This window comes from Apium graveolens, chromosome 1, assembly GCF_009905375.1.
Source record: "Apium graveolens cultivar Ventura chromosome 1, ASM990537v1, whole genome shotgun sequence".
Taxonomy (NCBI): domain Eukaryota; kingdom Viridiplantae; phylum Streptophyta; class Magnoliopsida; order Apiales; family Apiaceae; genus Apium; species Apium graveolens.
The window spans coordinates 149,726,791-149,743,610 of record NC_133647.1 but is presented as its reverse complement, the minus strand read 5'-3'; the positions used below and the strand labels follow the sequence as shown (position 1 = coordinate 149,743,610).

The 16,820-nt window shown below is 33.8% G+C and overlaps 1 protein-coding gene across 1 annotated transcript; it reads right to left on the bottom strand.

Moving 5' to 3' along the window:
* Positions 1 to 9,553: 9,553 nt before the first annotated feature.
* LOC141668117 (coatomer subunit alpha-1-like) lies at positions 9,554 to 15,347 on the bottom strand. The gene is made up of 4 exons (XM_074474819.1): positions 15,164 to 15,347; positions 14,683 to 14,933; positions 12,848 to 13,342; positions 9,554 to 12,701 (listed from the first exon to the last, which is right to left on the bottom strand). Exons 2-4 carry the CDS (start codon positions 14,888 to 14,890, stop codon positions 9,754 to 9,756), a joined length of 3,651 nt encoding a protein of 1,216 aa, XP_074330920.1. The 5' UTR covers positions 14,891 to 14,933; positions 15,164 to 15,347; the 3' UTR covers positions 9,554 to 9,753.
* Between the last annotated feature and the right edge of the window lie 1,473 nt (positions 15,348 to 16,820).

Sequence of the window (16,820 nt, the reverse complement as noted above, 5' to 3'; positions counted from 1 at the left end):
TGATTTATCCTGTTCACGTAAGATCTGAAAGCTAAACATAAAACATATTAGCCATGACATTATCAAATATATCTAACAGAGACTGAACCTGTATCACAGAATATATGGTAATAGAGAGAAAATGATTTACAATAGTGATTTCAAAAGATTTTACATGAAATAAGAAATCACTAATGTAGAAAGAAGTTTGATTTTGTTTTTCAATATGAATGAGTTTTTGATAAAACATTGATCACTTAGGGTAAAGTCTAAGTAATTCTCATTCATGTCAAAAGCTTACAAATATCTGCAACATAATGTTAACAACATATCATTGACCGATACTTGTCAAGTACTTTAGATACTAATTGTTATATTGCATAACCAATATATCACTGCACATATAAAACAATATGATTGTGCCTAATGATAAGAGAGTTAAAAATATGACGACTCTACTAGTTCATATTAAACAATAACTTCAGTTAGAGTACCATACCATGTTCTTGACGATTGCTTGAGTAGTACACTAGTTCATACCAACCTGAAGTGAGATTGTGAAGAAGAAATTGCATAGTCCAATAGATCTGCAGCTACAAAGTCCATGAATTGTGGTGCATTGACTTCCTCTTTTGACTCACCAACCAGGAGTACACTTGTACACATCTTACTAGAGTCCAATTCCAAGTGTAATGTGCAGCAGGTGCATGATATGTCGTAATATTCTCAAGTCTCGTCACTGGTGCTATATGTTAGATGATGCTTCCTGATAATAACCTAGCACACTATACAAAATTTTCAATGATAACATTCCCAGCTTGCAAGCAGCCATATCCCTCAGATAAACCTTTGCTGTTATCTCCAAAGGTAATCAGTGGGCCAGCTTTCTCAATCCACATTTGATAGCAGGGCTCTATCTCCGGTCATATGTCTTGATGATCCACTATCAAGAATCCACACTACCGGTTACACCTGTTTAATACCCTGCACTACAAATGGATTAGACCTTCTTCGGAACCCAAACTTGGTTGGGCCCGGCATACTTGTAGAATTGTCCTTTGTCAGGAAAAATAACATTTTTAACTTTAATGGTCTCAACTTTCTCACTGACTGAACATTTGACCTTGTAAACAGCCTCAACAAATTTCTGTTTAAGCTTAGGCACAAATGTCTCCTTTCTAGCCTTAGAAGGACTAGCAGTCTTAGACCTATCATGCTTCTTGTTATTCACATGCTGACGAGGAGTAGTCTTATCATTAGAAACATGCTTACCATTAAAATAAGCATACATCATATTAAAAGCACAAGACATACAATTAAAAACACCACATGCTTTATGAGAGTGATTAATAGTGGGCAATTTATGCATGGCAGACATGGCATTTTTGTTATCCAACTCATGTGTGTCTGAGTTAGTCTCAGTTGCTTTCACAACTTTGACTGGAACTTTCGACACACTTGACTTGGAAATAACCTTCTCATTAGCATGATCTTCAGCACGTATTTCTTCCTGAATAACAGAAGAGGTCGCATCAAATGGTTCAGCAATTGATGGTTTATAGAGGGGTTCATCAACACCCTTAAGCACATGTGGTACTTCCCTCCCTTTAGCACAGACACGAGGAGGGGAGTTTATGCCTAATTCTCCAATAGCAACATTGTAATCATAACCTATTCCAGATGTTTGATTAACAGATTGCTTACTGTAGAACTCTTTAGCCTTCGAACAAGAATTGAAGTAGGCTCTAACCTTAGTCTCAAGACCGGTGATCTTGTCTTTGAGAATAGTTTCGAGTTTTCTATAACAGTCAACTCTATTCTCTAGAAAAGATACTTGTTCTTTTAATTTGTCTTGATTAATGTGCACAAGTCTTAATTCATTGACCTCTTTCTCAAGGTCTGTGATCTGTAAACTTAACAGTTCATTATCACGACGTGCACAATCTAAGTTACCTCTTAGATGATAAACCATTTCAGCATCAGAAAGTTTTACCTCTATTCTTGACGATGAAGCTTTTCCATCAATAGCCATAAGAGCAAGATTTCCTTCATCTTCATCTTCACTGTCAGTATCATCCAAGCTTCTTCCCTTTGCCAGATAAGCCCTTTCAGAGTTCTTTCTTACTTGCTTTGGCTTCCTACATTCTGTGGCAAAGTGTCCCAACTCATTGCAGTTATAGCATCTAATGGTGCTCCGATCAACCATCCCTGTTTTGTATCCACCACTGCTGGTGTTAGAGGATGAAGATCCACCTTTCTGGAATTTGTTGTAGTTGGACTTGTACTTAAGCTTGGGATTCCTCTTGAATCTGACATGGGAGAATCTCTTGACAATTTGGGCCATTGACTCGTCTTCCAATTGCTCCAGCTCTTCCAAGGAATAAAAATCATCACTTGATTGATTTGTAGTAGGAGGATCATATTCTGCTACTAACATATTTTCCTCAGCCTTGGAACACTGTACCATTCTCTCCAATTGTTGAGATTGCTGTTGTTGTTGACCTTCAGCTACAAGTGCAATAGATGTGTTGACCATTCTATCCTTCCCGTAGACTTCCTTCTGTTGAATCTGCTCCAACTCATAGGTTTTTAACACTCCATAGAGCCTGTCCAAAGAAATCTCACTCAGATCTCTAGCTTCTCTAATGGCAGTGATTCTATGTTCAAGATGAGTTGGCAGTGTTAAAAGGAACTTTTTGTTGACCTCCCTGATTGAATAATATTTCCCATTTATGTTCAGATTGTTGATCAACGCATTGTTCCTCTCAAACACTTCAGTAATTCCTTCTCCTGGATTTGATTTAAAATATTCATACTCAGAGGTTAGGATCTCCAACTTGTTCTCCCTAACTTCCTCTGTACCTTCATTGATCACCTCAATAGTTTCCCACATGTGTTTGGAATTTTTACAGTTCATCACATGTCTGTTCATCAAGGGATCAAGGGAATCAATTAAAATTAATTGAAGGCTGGCATCCAAGGAGGCTTCTTCCTTTTCATCATGAGTAAAATCTTCAGGATCTTTAGGATAGGTTCTGGCTTTGGTGATCACAACATCATCTACTATCACCTCTGGTTCAATAACCATCGGAGTTTTTATCCCCTTCTTTAACAAGTTTGAATATTTGGGATTTGCCACTTGTAAAAACAAGAGCATCTTCTTCTTCCACATAATATAATTCTCTTTATCAAATTGTGGAATTTTAACGGTTCCAACTTTTTGTGAAGTCATTATGAATTTTTGAATGAATAAAAATTCAAGGAGTTGAAAAATCACAAAAGTCTAGGATCTTGATTTGTTCGTTAATCAGAAGGCTCTGATACCAATTGTTAGGTCCCAATGAGTTTGTAGAAGGGGGGGTTGAATACAAACAATACCGAATAATCGAATAAATGCGGAATAAAAAATGTGAAACAAAATTCAAGTTAAATAAAAATATTATTAAACTTGAAAGGTGTTACAACAACTGTATCGATTACAAGGAATTAATCTCAAATTAATTATCACAAATTTAGAATAAATTCGACATGAACTTTTTCTATTTTTGCAATAATTAGAATCAAATGCTAAACGCGATTTGAGATTAAGTTCTAGGGATTTTGATCCGCTAGATTGTTACACAAGAACAAGATAAATAATTCTAGTGGTTTAGATTTAACTTTACAAACTAGAAATATGATCTTGATTTTCTGCAGATGAAGAATGAAATATTTGCTTTTCTTTTCTGCTATGTTCTTGCTTGTTGACTTTTGTTTGTTTGATATTGGATGATGAAAATGTGTTCTACTTCTGCTGCTTTTTAAACAATCCACCGAATAAAAAATAGCTGGTATGACAATCCTTTTGAACTAGCAAGACTTTCGGTAGGACTATCCATTTCCAGTAGAACTTTCGGCAAGACTATTGTTAGAACTAGCAAGACAATCAGAATGAACTAGCAAGACAATCCTCCTCCTAGTGTAACTTTCGGTAGGACTATCTAAATGGCTTGGAAAGACTTTCGGTATGACAATCCAATTGTCATACCAGTTCAAATATTTGTCTTGCTAATTTAATCTTGAATATTAATTCAAAATCATTTCTGAAAAATGCATAATATTAATTCAGAATTAATTAACCAATTAATTCAATTAATCAATAAATTAATCTTTGCAGATATAATTTATTTTCTTAATTAAATTATATGACTTAATTAATTAATAGAGAATTAATACTAATCTTGAGCAACAACCATTCTTCTGCAAATCTTCTGAAAATCACTGAAAATTATGAATCAATTCCACCACTTCAATGTTGACACTCGATGTACTGTCTGGTTCATGAGTGACTAATTTCCGTGACGTTTCTTCATGTCTTGACTTTGACACTTTGATTTTCTTCAGATTAAATCCTTGTAATTATCTGATACCCTGACGAGATCTTTGTCACTTGATTAAATCCACACTCTTGATTTATATCACTGAGGCATGATCAATTTCTTGAACTTCTTTCAGTGAATTAATTCCTCAAGTCTGTAGATGAACCTTGTTTCTGAATCCTTTGACAGATATTACTTTGCGAGATCTCTTTGACGGTAGATCCACTATTTACTTATTACATTCTTATTTGAGTTGAGTTAAATCCTCGAATATACAAATAGGCTATGACATATGCCTTACAGTTCTCTTCCAACGATTCATTGGCATGAATTGACTCTCATGACCATGTCACTTAAGTGGTTGGTTTATGTTTGCTATGTAATGTTTATATTTGCTATGAAATTTTTGAGATAGTCAAAACTTTATATATTATGGTTTGAAAGAGTAGCCTTATGCGCACACATTATTTCACTTGTATTAAGTTGACTTACTCACATATTAGAGTGTATTACATCTTGGGCATGCTTCAAATAAGTGATATTTCTAAATCTTTATACGATATCTTAGTAAATGATAAAATCACTATGTATCTCTGTGATTTAATCTTAGCATTTGTAAAAGTGATTTTTTTTATCCCACTTTAGTTAAATGATGTTGGTATTATCGACAACACCTATTTGACGTTGTTTTTAATAAATTGATTGTATATGATTGCAACCAGAAGTTGCATCTAATAACAGCTAGAAGTTGTCACTATATAAAAAAATTATTTTATTTTTTATCACGCATTTTGATATGTTTAAACACTTGTTTACATTCCAATAGAATGATATATTATATAATATTCAAATTATGATTTTATCCTAAATGATATAATCTCCCTGAAGGATGTATCTATATAAAGAATAGTGTGATATTTGGATATAATAGAATTCAGTTGAATAAATATATATTAAATAATATCCTGCAGATACATTGTTATGAAATTGGTTTGTTACAATCATAAGTTGATATTGTGACTAATTGTGATTTATTAAATTTGAATTATTGATAGAAAGATTATGTATTGCAACAAATGACACCCTTCCATTCCTTAGAGTATAAAATCAAAGGATATCGATCATGCCTGTAGCAATAGTCATGATATTACAAACACTTTTGATCGTATTTTTACCATGTATATAAGAAATATTTTTCTTAAATGAGATAAAGATGACTAATATCAATACCTAATATCTAATATGAGTCATTCAAAGGGGGAGTATTATATAGAATGTCTCATTATATATTTTTCTAAATATAAGGCTCCTGAAGTGCATGTATAAGACTCCTGAAGAGAATGTACATTTATCATATTATTCTTAAATACATTTTACCCAAAATGGTATGTATATTATTGATGTAATCGTTCTCTCCCAGACAAATGAAGAATATTTTTTTATAAAATTATAAAATTGCTGAAATTGATTTTTGAAGTAAACCAGAAGTATAATGATAATTTTATAGCTGGACATTACCAGCCAAGCCATCAATTTAATTAAAATGCGAACAATAATTGAAATTTATATGAACTTTTGTTGAAGAACCTGTGAATTCTTCTCAGTGATAAATATTTTATTTGCTTGTAAGGCATAATTAAAAATTGTTGAGTATTTTGTATTGATTCGCATTATATAAAGAAGTTTTCATATTTCCTCCCCGTCATAAACAAATTATTTGGTCATCATAGATTTTCCACCACGATAGTAAGATCGATTCCACCATTGGATATGTATTGGAATCATCGGTGTATTTCTTTATGACTTGATTGAAATCAGGGGGAGAAAATAAATATTTGGTGAATATTTTTATAAGAACGAATTATCGTTGCCTCATCTTGATCCTAAAAAAGGGATTTTAATATGAACCAGAAGTTCATAAGATAATTCATTTATATATTTGATGACCAGAAATAGTGACTGTGTCACATACACCGACTACATATGCTCCAATAATATTAATAAAATGACAACCTCAAGATACTATTATGTCTAAAGAACGCTTGAAGCGTGATAGGCAGGTTGGTTCCATATCGTATACAAGAAAAAAAGTGAAAAGGAGCAATAATTGATGATGGCTAGATTGAGAAATCAATAACTTTTGAAGGATCTCAGGAAGAGATTATAGACATGACAAATTAGAGAGAATAAAAGATCTCGATATATTATGTCTTGTCCAGAATAAAGTTGAACCATCAATCGAATTGACGTGGATAATATTTATAAAACTTGAGGCTATTGGTAATAATGAGGATCATGAAGCGGAATCTATTAGAAAATATTGACAAAATTGACCAAAGAATAAAGGATATGATTGAGGCAATTATAAAGAAAATTTATTTGGACTGGTAGTCCTTCCACACCTGAAGTTGTGCAAATAGTGTGCACTACGAATCATTTTTCTCTTAAAATAGAGAAATTTTCTTTTTGAAACTGTAGTTCCCCCACCTAAAGGTGTCAATTCAGTGGAATATATATGGTTATTTGTGTGAAACAAAATGAAATTTTAAAATTTATGAATGTAAAGCTCAGATAATCGTAGATGACCTTGAATAGGTTATAGTATCTTGTGGTGGATACGATTATTTGATTGTTAAATAATCTCACCATATGTGAATGATTTAATTTAAATTCTATATATGACCCACTTGACAATGATTATTCCGGAAGGATCCTAACTGCCGGAAGCAGTCTAACCAAATTCTCGAGAACGTACCCTCCTCAAATGAAAAAGGGGATTTGGACCAGCAGTCTGACATAAAACTATTTCACAAAATGCATGTTATAAATGTATATCGAATTAGAAGGACAACTCTTAAAATCTCTGGCCAGAGCAGATGGAAACTAGAATGTTTCTTGACATTGAATTGAGTTGCACCTCATAATGAAAATACTTCATGTTATATTATGTGATACAGTGTTTCTTGGTGTATATATTAAGAAGAATTACTCTTGGATGAATGATATATTATTATATGTGGATCCCAAAAGAATTATAAATACACGATAGTACACAAAATTTTGTGAACACTTGAAAGAAATTCTTGGTCCTGAAGTACCGTATCCAAGTAAACTAAAACATATTTTAATATACATAAATTTATTATTTCAAAAAATACTCTACTTTCGGTTAGTGTTCATTGTTAAGGGATCGCTCGCTCTAAGGGCATGTTAATCTTGAAGTTATAAAATGATAATTTTATTCAATCTCCACTAACCTATTCTATAAAGTTCTAAGCTAATATTGCAGGTGAAAAGAATTAGGGAATCAAAAATTGAATAAATTATAGTGGAGATTTTCTTTTGCTATGAATTTAATTGTTGCAGGCAATTTTTAAAGAGGCAGCATGACGTGCAAGGAATGATGATTAAAGGAATCCTACAGATTTCCTCACAAATGCATTTTCTACAACTCGATTTGAGAAATTAGTACACATGATCGAGATGCGCGGACTTCGACATCTATGTTGATATTCATGTCAAAGTGAGGGGGAGATATAATACGCTCGTTATTACACATGCAACATATATACTCTTTTTAATTCACTGGGATTTTTTCCCATAGGGTTTTTCCTAGTAAGGTTTTAACAAGGCATGGTGTTGTTACGAGTCATCTAAGGGGGAGTGTTATGTAATAAATAGATGACTTTTAGCCTTTCATGTGGTTATCTTTGCAACCTTTGGCTCTCCATTTTCCTTGTAACATCCCTTCTACTAGTCTATATAAGGCTTGCTTGTACTTTTATTATGAGATGGAATTACAAGATGATCTCTTTCATTATTACGTAGCTCTTTCTCAATCTATCTTATATATATTATTTTATAAAACGTTATCAGCACGATAGTACAAATAGGTGTTAGAAATCTAAGAAGAAGAAGGATTATACGAAACTTTTTCAGTATGTCCATTAAGTAAGTACATTATTTTTATTTACATTTTAACATGATGAACCAAAATCTTATGACAGGAAAATATTAATTTTAAATATTATAATTCTAAAATTTAAATTATATTGTCACTCATTAAGTGTTATAAAGAATCATTTATCGTCGTACGTTTGTTAATATTTAAAATATTAAAATTCAAAATTCAATTTTTGAAGAATTTAGAAGTGAAAAAGACACAAATAATATAATAATACTTTAATTTCAATATTATCAGAATATAAATTAGTTTAAATAAGGTAAAAGAATTGAGAATAAAAGAGATAACATACATTTAAATTGACATAAAATATCAAAACAAACATGAGGGTAGTTTAGCCTAAACTTAAAGTAAGGTGTGCAACTATAACTTTGGGGTATGCATATATCAGTCACTACCCTATTATTTTATAAAATTTTCGTGCTTTTTCTGCTCTGAAAATTAAAAAAAAATGTTCCGGAAAAACAAGCACAGTCCGCTATATTCTTGCAATCTATATATTATAAATTGCTCGATAATCATTTCCTAAGGCTTGGTATCCATATTTTGGTTCGGATATGATTTTTAACTTTAATTTGACCCAGTTGACTATCTATTTTTAGGTTTGGTATCCATATTAGGTTTATAAAAGATCCATGTACTTATTATGACCCATTTTAATTATTATGACCCATTTTAATTATAGAAACTTTATGATATAATTTTAAATATGAATTGTGTTATTTATAATAAGTTTTTTTTTGAAAACCACTTATGGTAAGTTTTTAATACAAATTTGAAGTAAAGTTTAAATTTTAAAAGATCTATTTATAGAAATAATCTCATAAAATATATAACATAAAAATAACATATGTGATGAAAGTAGTTCTTAAATAAATTTATCATAATATGTACATATAATACACTTATTATATAAATAATTTAATCTTTTATAATTATATTATTCAATTTAAATTAAATTTATTTATTTATTTTATTAAATAATTTTTGCAAAGCACAGGCAATAAACTAGTTAATTAAAAAATGTCAACAAATACATGCATATATAGCCCATGGTTAAGACTTAAAAGAGTACCCAACCTACAAAAAAACCGAGATATGTCACGCACAGTATACATCTAAACTTTGAATCCCTTTAAAAAGAAAAGGTTAATTTGTGAGCCCCAATTCATAAGCAAAGAATTTTACCAAGACTATCACCTACTGTAATTACCAAATACCAAGGACCATTCTGTTCTTTTCTACGCTCAACTAACAAAAGGATCCTTCTTCAAAATTTCCAAGTTATTTATTACACATGACATCTTAAAATATCAAAAATAAACACGGGTAAAGCACAATTTGGTTTAACAAGAATATGTTTTAACATCACAACCTTTGCTTCAAGAGACAGAAAGATCCCACTAGCAGAACTAAAAGGCTTAATAAAATGTCCACCGTTAAGCAGAGTCATCATCTGACCTGGGATGGAGAACATAGCAAACCGGAAGCATCAGAGCCGATCGCTGCAAGATCACATACAGTACATAGCTGCCCTTCTAAGCTTGGTACAAACCGGGAACTACAATATGGGCATGAGACATCTTTCTGTCCTCGGTAAATAGGGACATATGTGGCTCCACAAATCACAAAAGGATTTCTAAAATCATAGTTCAGCTGAGATGCATCTTTCATATTCTTCTCAGCAGCCTGCAGCACTTGCCTTGCCATAGTTGCCTGTTTCTCATTGGTAGGGTTAGTATCTAGAAGGCGTCTAGCAAAGTTACCAGCTGTGTTAAGGTTCTTAGCCCTAAAGCAAACAGTCATTGCGTTTTGCAGTGCAAGCCTTAAATGCGGTAGTTGGAGGTTACAATGGGTGAAATATGCAGCAAGCTCTTGCTGGCGGACTGGATCATCTTTGAGTTCCTTTCTCTTTAGCTCCATTTGCAGGCCCAACACATACTCTTTCACTATCACAATCAATTCCTTGACTTCGTCAACCTCCCTTCTTGACTCGACTACAATCAAAGGTATAGTATGCAGAATAGTTAGGAACAGTCGAAGAGCCTCGGTAAATTTCCCAGCTGTAGTTGCTTTGTAACCATCCTTCAGTTTCTCTTCCAACCCAGAGAAAGTGAATACTAGAGCTGGCGGGCCCCTTACATTAGGGCTGGAGGATTCCGTCCACCCTCGTTCCAATGCAACTGATAACACTGCAGCAGAGGTAAGGGCACGAATATAACTATGACTGCCATTGTAAAGATCAAGAAACCCTGATTTTAAAGGACCGAAATTTCGAATTCCCAATTGCCGGCTTAACAACCGCATAGCAATGTCAAAATTACCAGCTGCTGCATGCTCAGCGGCAAGAGATGATCTCTGAGTCCATATCTGGCTTACAGCAATTCCAGGAGTTGGGGCCACAAATACTCGAGAGTTTACAGAAGAAGCCTTTGGAGTATCCATCTCAGGAGGAAGGTCCAAATCCTCAAGGTCCCATCCACCATCCTCATTTTCTTCAGCTGCTTCTTCATCATGAAGCACTACAACTGATTCCTCATTATCCACTCCTTCTACATCAACCATATCCAATTCTTCACCCCAGTTACCATCAGGAACTTCTTCCTCCTCCTCCGGAGCACCCTTACCAACGTTATCCAACCCAGCTTCAAAAGCTCCCCTCATGACTCTCAACAGGGGCCAATCTCCACCACTAACAATTGGGGTTGGGGGCATAAGAAGGGAGGGAGCTTTGTTATTTGGTAATGCGGGAACTTTATCTCCCAATGCAGTTGCAAGCTTGTCAGCAACCTCATGTAAGCCATGCACAGAAGCAGTGATATAAGCAAGTGGCAAGTGCCCAGCATTTTCCAAAATCTTCACCCGCTCTTGAACATCACCGAGATAGAGAGCATTATGAAACTGACCCATCACATCATTCTTAACTTCAGCAATTTTAAGCATCTTGGACAGTTTTTCTGTATTCCCTGTTATAAGATATAGGAAAGATAACCTTTCAAAATTCTTCGTCCTCTGGTAGGCATATTCTACTATACCTGCATTACCCTGGCGAAGGGCTTCGACCCCTAATCTGTACCAGTGATCCTTCTCATCAATTTCCTTAGCTGCGGCAACTGCAGTCTGAATATTACCACTCTCCAGTGCCAAACTAAATCGAGTTCTCTCATCTTTCACAAAATGAAGGGCCACTTCCGGGAAACCCTTCTGCTGCAAATAAGCAATCACCGCTTGCCCACAAAGCTGTGAGTTTCTTATCATTCTCATAACATCTTCGTATTTCTTCCTCGACAATGACAGTTTGAAAATATATTCTGCTGCATCAACCACTATCACCCTATTCTTTCCATCACGATCCAAGCAAAAAATCTTATTGCCACAAACTTTGGTGATGTATATTGGAACATCAAGTGTCTTTATTATCCCACTGTCTCCATTTGGAAGGCAGTACTTGATGTGATTCAGTGTTGTGTAAATAAAGACTCCATTGTCATCCCAACCACCACTCTTTACTCGAATTGTTTCATGAAGGGTGCACTGGTGTACAAGTTTTTTATTAGCTATCACGATAGAATGTTTGCTAAGCAAGGCAACACTTTCCATGTCACTTGACCAGACAATATACTTCACAAAAGGCGTTTGAAGATCACCAAGAACAATCCTTTGCTGAAGGTCAAAAATAACCACTTTGTCCTCCGCTCTACAAAGCAAATTACCAGTTCCAGCATAAAATATTGCATCTGCAGCTATAGGTAGGACACTCTTTTTAACTGTCTCATTCTTAAGGTTCTTGACCAACACTTGATTGTTGGTTCTATCAAGTACTGCAAACCGATTTCGAGCTACAAAAATAGCTGATCCACCAATACCTCTTTTAGCTTCTTGGACTGTATCTCCTCTACTAATGCTGTCTTTAGGTACTACATATAGCTCATAAGATCCACCCTCAACATCCGAACAAATAAGTATAGCATTTTCTGTAGGACTGTATGACAGTGTTCGCGGACTTTGATTCAAACTGGTAGAGCCAGGGCGCCTTATTGGAATAACCTGTGTTTCTCTCTGAGTTGCAAACTCATAGAACCGCAGAAAGCGATCCTTAACATAAAACATGGAATCTCCGCTCACTGAGAATGCAGGCCTCTCTCTTTCCAGCTTGAAAACAATCACGCCACTATCGTGACCAGCAGCAAGCAGATTCATCTCTGGATGAGATGCAAGAATCCAAAATCGATCATGCTCACGACGAAAAGTTTGAATAGCAGTGCGCTTTGTTGCATCCCAAACACGAATGCTCTTATCCTCGGAGTTAGAAACAATTATATCCTGCTTGGCATGGAAAAGAACACATGAAACATTATTCATGTGCCCTCTTAATGTGTCCACTTCCCAAGCCTTTGTATCTGAAAAAGATGGAAAAATATGACAGTCTTTCTAACAAGTGGCAGCAGACAAATTAATAAGGAGGAAATCTAGACCAATCATGCTTAGACATCTACTTGTATGGGCATTATGCAAATCTAAAAAGAACAATCTTTCAAAGACTAACCATTCATGCGCCACAACTTGACTTGACGATCATCAGCCCCTGAGACAATAAGAGGCAAGCTAGGATGAAATGCAGCCCAGTTGACGCCCCGGTCATGACCTTCTAGTACATATTTGACAACAGCATCAACTCCCCCAAAAAAATCAGTGTTCATCTGACTTAAACGCAGAATATCATCAGCAGGGGATGCTGTCTTCTTCCTAAGAGCACTAATATCCCAGACACGGACAGTCTGATCAAGTGATGCTGACACAACAAGGTCGTCTTTAGGATGGAATATAGCGCACATCACGTAATGGTTGTGCCCGGTCAAAACAGATATGCATGTTCGTGACTGCCAATTCCAAATTCTGATGGTCTGATCATCACTAGCACTCACTATCCAAGGATGCTCATGATGAAATTGCACAGTACGGATATAATCAAGATGTCCGAGAAGAGTAAACAAGCACCTATGTAACTTGTAGTTCCAAACTTTAATTTTATAATCATCTCCTGCATTAAATAAATTAGATTGTAAGAAAATGTAAGGAAGTAACTGCTCGGAATATACCAACAGTACACTTCACTACAGTATTCATCAAATTATAACAGAAGCAACAAAATAACATTTATCTTTATTCAATCTGAATTTCTATTTGACTCAAACAGAATAGTTTACAATGCAGAACCACCATGAGATAGAGGAATAGTTTACAATGCAGAACCAACATGAGATAAAGGCATAGGGCTAAGTTTATTATCCCAGCCTTACAATTATGATCAATCACAAGCATAGAGCCGTCAACTGATCATTGCAGTGTCAAATTACTTCAACAAGTATGCGCTTGACCATGAGTAGCTGTAGCACAAAATCTAATTCTGCTAGATTGATATACAAAATACTCCTTCCCTCATCACACTTTCCATCATGCTAGGCGTATGTGTAGTAGCAAAACTTCTTTTATAATACAATATTTGATTCATATTTGTTTACCTAGATGTTTTGAATTAATATACTATGCATATATCAACAACCATTCCTGTAAATTAACATAATCTTAAGTTTACAAATCTAGAACTCAACTCCCAACTGATTAAGTTGAGAATAGCACACTACTGCTAGAACTCATTGGAAGAATATATTACTTTTTATGACCATTTCTTTTTTAGAGAAACATGTTTGTCTTGTTACAAAAAATTTGATAAATTTTCCTTATGGATCCGTGCTTTACAGCTACTACTACTTTTCAATTTTCTTACAAGCAAGTACTTCGGTACTTGGCTTCTTTCAAGAAATTACATAACTTTCGTGAAAGCATTTATGCAACTTTCTTGAAAGCATATACGCAACTAATGATGTTTTAAAGTGATATTATTAGATCAAATTCATCATTGCCTTTCGACTCTAATGCATAAATTTGTGCATTTACACATTTTAACCAAAACAAGTAAACTAATCCCGTGGGTCCACATCATAGTTAAAAATGCAATTCTTGCAATTTAAGTAGCATTCAAGAACAACATTTAATTCTTCAACTAACACGTAAGGGTGTACTTTTCTTGGTTACAAAATTTACTCAAATCTCTTAAAACTTACGCACAACTACAAAAAAGAATCATAGGATCATCTAAAATCGATCTCATCATTTCCCGTCCATCCTAAAACATAAAAACCATACATCACAACATTTCACAAAAATCGATAAACTAGTCTAACTACTCTTAATCCCTTACACTCAATTGCATACTTACAAAAACACATTTCTTTAAATTTACATAGTATCCACAATGCTCGAACTAAAACCGCTAAAAAGTTAAGCAAAATACTAAACACATAATATTATAGAAAGTACCTCCGGAAACAAAAAGCGGCTGAGACTTATGAAAATGCACACCCCTAACAGGTCCATCGTGCTCGTCAAACCTATCGATCAATGTACCCATTCGATAATCCCATAGCTGAATAACACCGCTATGAAGACTCGCGAGAATCCACGGTCTCTTACTGTGGAAACTCAGTCCTTTTACTCTATTACTCTTAGTCTCAAATTTCGTCAACATTTTCCCCCAATTCACACTTTACGGAACCACAACAAATCGAAACCTAGTTTCAAATTCATCGAAACAAAACAAATCAATATATTTTCAGATCGGATCTATCAAATTACAAATTCGAAATGCAAATCAAATCTAAACAAAGCAAAACAATATATTCAGATCGGATCTATCAAATTATTGATTAAAAACATAAATTAACAAAAATAATAAGCTTAATTACACAAACAATACTATTAAATCTACAAATAGTGTGTGTGTGAGAATTGTGAGTAATACCTGAGATTTGATGAGATCGAAGAGAGATCAGATAGGTGTAAGTATATGGCGTTGTGTAATATATACAAACATGTAAGTAATTGTATGTGTATATATGTAAGTATGAATTTATGTATTGTATAGAGAGATCCGGAGCTAGAGGAGAGAGATGAACGTTTCAAGTGCTGCGTGCCTGAGTTATATGATGTTATGGTATTTTTATTTTTATTTTCTATTTTTATTTTTAGTATAGAGAGTAAATATATTTTCTGCCCTTTCTATTTTCAAGTCAAGGAAATGGTGAAAACAAATATGAGATGAGAAAGTTAAATTTATTTGAGCCGTTGGATTTATATCTAAGGGTGTTGGATTTTTCAAGCAGGTCTTTTACTTACTCCAAGATATCTAAAAAATCCCAATTTCAAAATTATTTTTATATAATGCTAACGGTAGAGATTAAACGATTATTTTTTATTTTAAAGTGATCGATTTTTAAATTAAAAAAATTATTCAAAAATTTACATATTTATTTATTTTTACATGATATTTAAATCCGTACGGTTGGATTTTAAATTTAAGATTTAAAATTATAAATTTGAGGTGCACTAATTAAATACGTTTCTATAGTGGCATTTAGATTATCTTTTCCCATAGAAATAAAACAATATAAATATGGTTAGTTGTTGATTTGCATAATAAATAATAACAGTTATAAGTTAAAATTAATAAATGAGCATTGTTCAATAAAATTAAAAATAATAATTGTTTCGATATGTAAACTAAACATTCTCATAATTTAAAATATTTTTTCGGTATCTAAAGTATTTAAATAGGTCTTCACCTCAAGGCACGCAATATAAACTAATATTAATATATAAATAAGAAAAAATTCGGACAAAATCTGGTTCAGCAAGATCTGATCTGATCCGGCCCGGCTCGTGGGCCTAAAACGGTCGTCATATTTACTCAGTCTGATAAGATTTTTGAAAAGGTCTCGTTAGGCTCGTTTAAAAATTTGAGTTTTTTAAAGTTCAAATAAAAAGAACTGATAGATTTTTTGTGCATCGCTGATCCCATGTATCATGTTTTCCATTTCTAGCCAAAAGTCTCCATATTTTACTTTTTATTTTTTTTTGACAAACTTTTTTTCATGCAAATCAATTAAAAACTTCGTATACTTTTCGCCGTTTTGATAATTATTATTTCAATACTAATCTTACATTAATTTGAATACAATTATCACCAAGCTCTATATGTCCTGTTATATGTAATAATAATTGTGGAGCATATGATTTTTGGTGTTGGATCTGTTGAGAACGAGTTTATTGATATTTTTGGTGATCTGGAAAGCATGAATCGAATATGGGGCGATGGTGATTATAACACGAGCTCAACTTTCACAACCAAAGATTCTTCATCCTCCACGGGTATATACTTTCGACATTTCTATAGCTGGTATCCGGCATGTAGATAGTTAAGATGCCTTCGGCATGTGTATAGCTAGTTTCCGGCATTTAGATAGTTAGGGTGGCGTTTCTCCAATCTCAATTTATACGATTGGTGTTTCTAAACACTGGGCCAACAATAATTTTCATGTGATATGTCAAATTGTGATGTTGTTGTTTTCAGAGATATTGGTGCGATTTGGATCGCTTGGAATTTCTTTAATTTCGTTTTC

Excerpts from the sequence above, each read along its gene's own strand:
- LOC141668117 (XM_074474819.1), bottom strand. The coding sequence starts at position 14,890 with ATGTTGACGAAATTTGAGACTAAGAGTAATAGAGTAAAAGGACTGAGT. Across the intron at positions 13,343-14,682 it reads GCCGCTTTTTGTTTCCGGAG|GAGATGATTATAAAATTAAA; the intron begins GTACTTTCTATA and ends TATTTAATGCAG. Across the intron at positions 12,702-12,847 it reads CAAGTTGTGGCGCATGAATG|ATACAAAGGCTTGGGAAGTG; the intron begins GTTAGTCTTTGA and ends CATCTTTTTCAG.